Source organism: Myotis davidii, unplaced genomic scaffold (assembly GCF_000327345.1).
Source record: "Myotis davidii unplaced genomic scaffold, ASM32734v1 scaffold324, whole genome shotgun sequence".
Taxonomy (NCBI): domain Eukaryota; kingdom Metazoa; phylum Chordata; class Mammalia; order Chiroptera; family Vespertilionidae; genus Myotis; species Myotis davidii.
The window spans coordinates 831,465-834,233 of NW_006295053.1; the positions used below are offsets into that span (position 1 = coordinate 831,465).

General features: G+C 44.3%; 1 protein-coding gene across 1 annotated transcript in view; it reads right to left on the minus strand.

Annotated features, from left to right (window-relative positions):
* The window catches only part of IQGAP1 (IQ motif containing GTPase activating protein 1), a 114,386-nt gene that overhangs the window by 8,850 nt on the left and 102,767 nt on the right, over window positions 1-2,769 (minus strand). The window contains exons 31-32 of the mRNA XM_015567741.1: window positions 2,706-2,764; window positions 144-266 (exon numbers count right to left, since the gene is read on the minus strand). Of these exons, the coding sequence (XP_015423227.1) occupies window positions 144-266; window positions 2,706-2,764 (182 nt within the window). The remainder of the gene's footprint in view (window positions 1-143; window positions 267-2,705; window positions 2,765-2,769) is intronic.

The following is a 2,769-nucleotide window of genomic DNA, read 5'->3' on the forward strand; positions in this document are numbered from 1 at the left end:
AATAGAAAAATATAAAAGTGATCATCCCGCTAAGAGAAGTAAAGGCAGTAATATGAAGACGTGAATGCATAAATTAAAAATAAGTAAATGCATAAATTAAAAAAAATCAATGTACGAAATGAAGTTAACAAGCAAATACTTACTGATTCACTTGTAGGTCCTCGATTTCCAGAAGAACCCCCTTTTCATGTAATCGTGCGGCCGTGTATTTCAGAGAAATCTTTTTGCTTTTCTTCCCTTTCATTTCCCTCGGCTTCTTGGAGACCCTGTAAAGATGCCATCACGTCACTTTCTATAACTATCTACTTTGATTCTGTCGGTAATTCGAAAATATGGGATCAGAAAACGAACTTCCCATCCACAAGGGGAAATCACATCAACTCTAAAATGGCAAATGAATGTTAGGATTAGCCTAAGCAATATCATTACAAAACAGGGTAAAGAGTACTAAGCTGATTTTGTCTTCAATTTAAATTACACTTGAGGACACACCATGAATCTGACAGTGTCTTAAACTTTCTATGTGCACCTACCAGGAAGTGTGAGGGCTTCTAATGCCAGTTTGGGGAACATACTGACCCCCAGGGGAGTCGCTCTACACCCCTCAGCTGTGCAGGGGAAAAATAGAAACATCTCAGAATAAGGACTTTTTTAAAAGAATTTAAGCCTGGCCCTCACCGGTTTGGCTCAGTGGATAGAGCGTTGGCCTGCGGACTACAGGGTCCCATGTTTGATTCTGGTCAAGGGCACATGCCCAGGTTATAGGCTCGATCCCCAGTAGGGGGCGTGCAGGAGGCAGCCGATCAATGATTCTCTCTCATCATTGATGTTTCTATCTCTCTCTCCCTCTCCCTTCCTCTTTGAAATCAATAAAATGTATATTTAAAGAAAAAAGAAGTTACTGGGATAATAGAGGCCAGAAGTGATAAGAAAAATAAGCAAAGGAAAAACAGAGACAAAGGAAAACCAGGGATTTGGGACTCCGAAGGCGGTGAGGGGTGTCTCAGGAAATGGGGCAGAAATGCTGGCAGGAGTGTAAGAGAGAATCCCTCTGGAAGGAAACTGAAATATATATCAAAATCGCACTGGACAAAACTTTTGACCCAGTAATTCCACTTCTAGGAATTTATCTTTAAAAATATGCCCTGGCCGGTTTGGCTCAGTGGATAGAGCGCCGGCCTGAAGGCTGAAGGGTTCCAGGTTTGATTCCAGTCAGGTCACATGTCCAGATTTCAGACTCAATCCCCAGTAGTGGGCGTGCAGGAGGCAGCCAGTAGATCAATGATTCTCTCTCATCATTGATGATTCAATCTCTCCCTCTCCCTTCCTCTCTGAAATCAATAAAAATACATTTTTAAAAAATATGCTCACATTTGCAAAATGATATATGTATAAGAGGTTATTTGTTGCAGAATTTTAAAAAATAAATAACTGGAAAGAACGGAAATGCCCACCAATGGAGAATTGATTGAGCCAGTTGTTACATCTACCTACACAATGGAATACTATACAGCCATTAAAAAGGAAATGAGACCCTGGCTGTCTTAGTGGACCTAGAAGCAATGATGACTCCGTGGCAATGCGCACACTTAGTCCCCTAGATATTGGTTTCTAAATTCCATTCTTCATTAAAGGGAGCCAGGGATGTTGGGAGAAAAAGCTAATTCCCAGCCTGAACCAGAAACACCTTGTGCTGTAAAGTCAGGAAGTTCTCAAGAATGATGGGCGTGTCAGAAGGACACAGGCGCCACCCCCGCCGGCTGGGTGAGCTGGACCTGGTGTTTGAGAGAGGAAGCTGATACGGCAGAATGAAAACAGAAGAATCTCGGTGAAGGGTCTGTGGGTCTTTACTGTTCTATTCAGTCACCTTTTCTGAAGCTTGAAAATTCTTAAAATGAAAAGTTAGGAGCAAAAGAGAAACTAACCTACAAGTAGGACCTACACTGATCAACGCGCCTCTCTGGGTTATGAGTTTCTGGCCCCACAGAGGGTCAGGCTGGTGGTTCTGGCTGGTGTATCATTCTCCTCAGCAGCCAGGAAAGTCAGGGGCTGGGGCCCCGTCCCCAGGAGCTAGAGGGTGAGGCTGAGGAACTGCCATGTTTAATATTCCTTAGGCGATCTTGAGGCACAGACAAGGTTTGGGACCACGAGATAATCTCCATCCTGATTCTTTAATTTCTGGGGCCAGGAAGCCATTTCGGAGCAAGAGATGCTTAGAAATAAGTACCCCGCATGGGGTTCTGCATACAATGGCAAATGGAACTAGGAATTTACACAGATGATTAGAAGATCAGAAGCAAAATAAAGAATGAATGCAATAAAGTGTGTTCTAAGTTAAAAAAAGTCCCCAGCCCTAGCAGGTTTGGCTCAGGGGTGGAGCGTCGGACTACAGACTGAAGGGTCCTGGCTTCGGTTCTGGTCAAGAGCATGTACTTCGGTTGTAGGCTCGATCCCCGGCCCTGATCAGGGTCCGTGTGGGAGGCAACCAATCGATGTGTCTCTCTCACATCGATGGAACTCTCTTTCTCCGTCTCTCCCCCTCCCTCCCACTCTCTCTAAAAATCAATTGAAAAATGTCCTCAGGTGAGGATTAACAAAATAAAAATTAAAAATCCCCATGTCACTTCAGTTGCCTCTATGGCTCCCCCCGGCCCCCCGCCCCCCTCCACCGTCGACATGGATGAAAAGTTAAAAGACACACTCACTTGCCCTTGCTGGCCAGGTTGTCCAGGCAGGTTTTGATGTAGCTTTTGTAATAATCCACCTGCT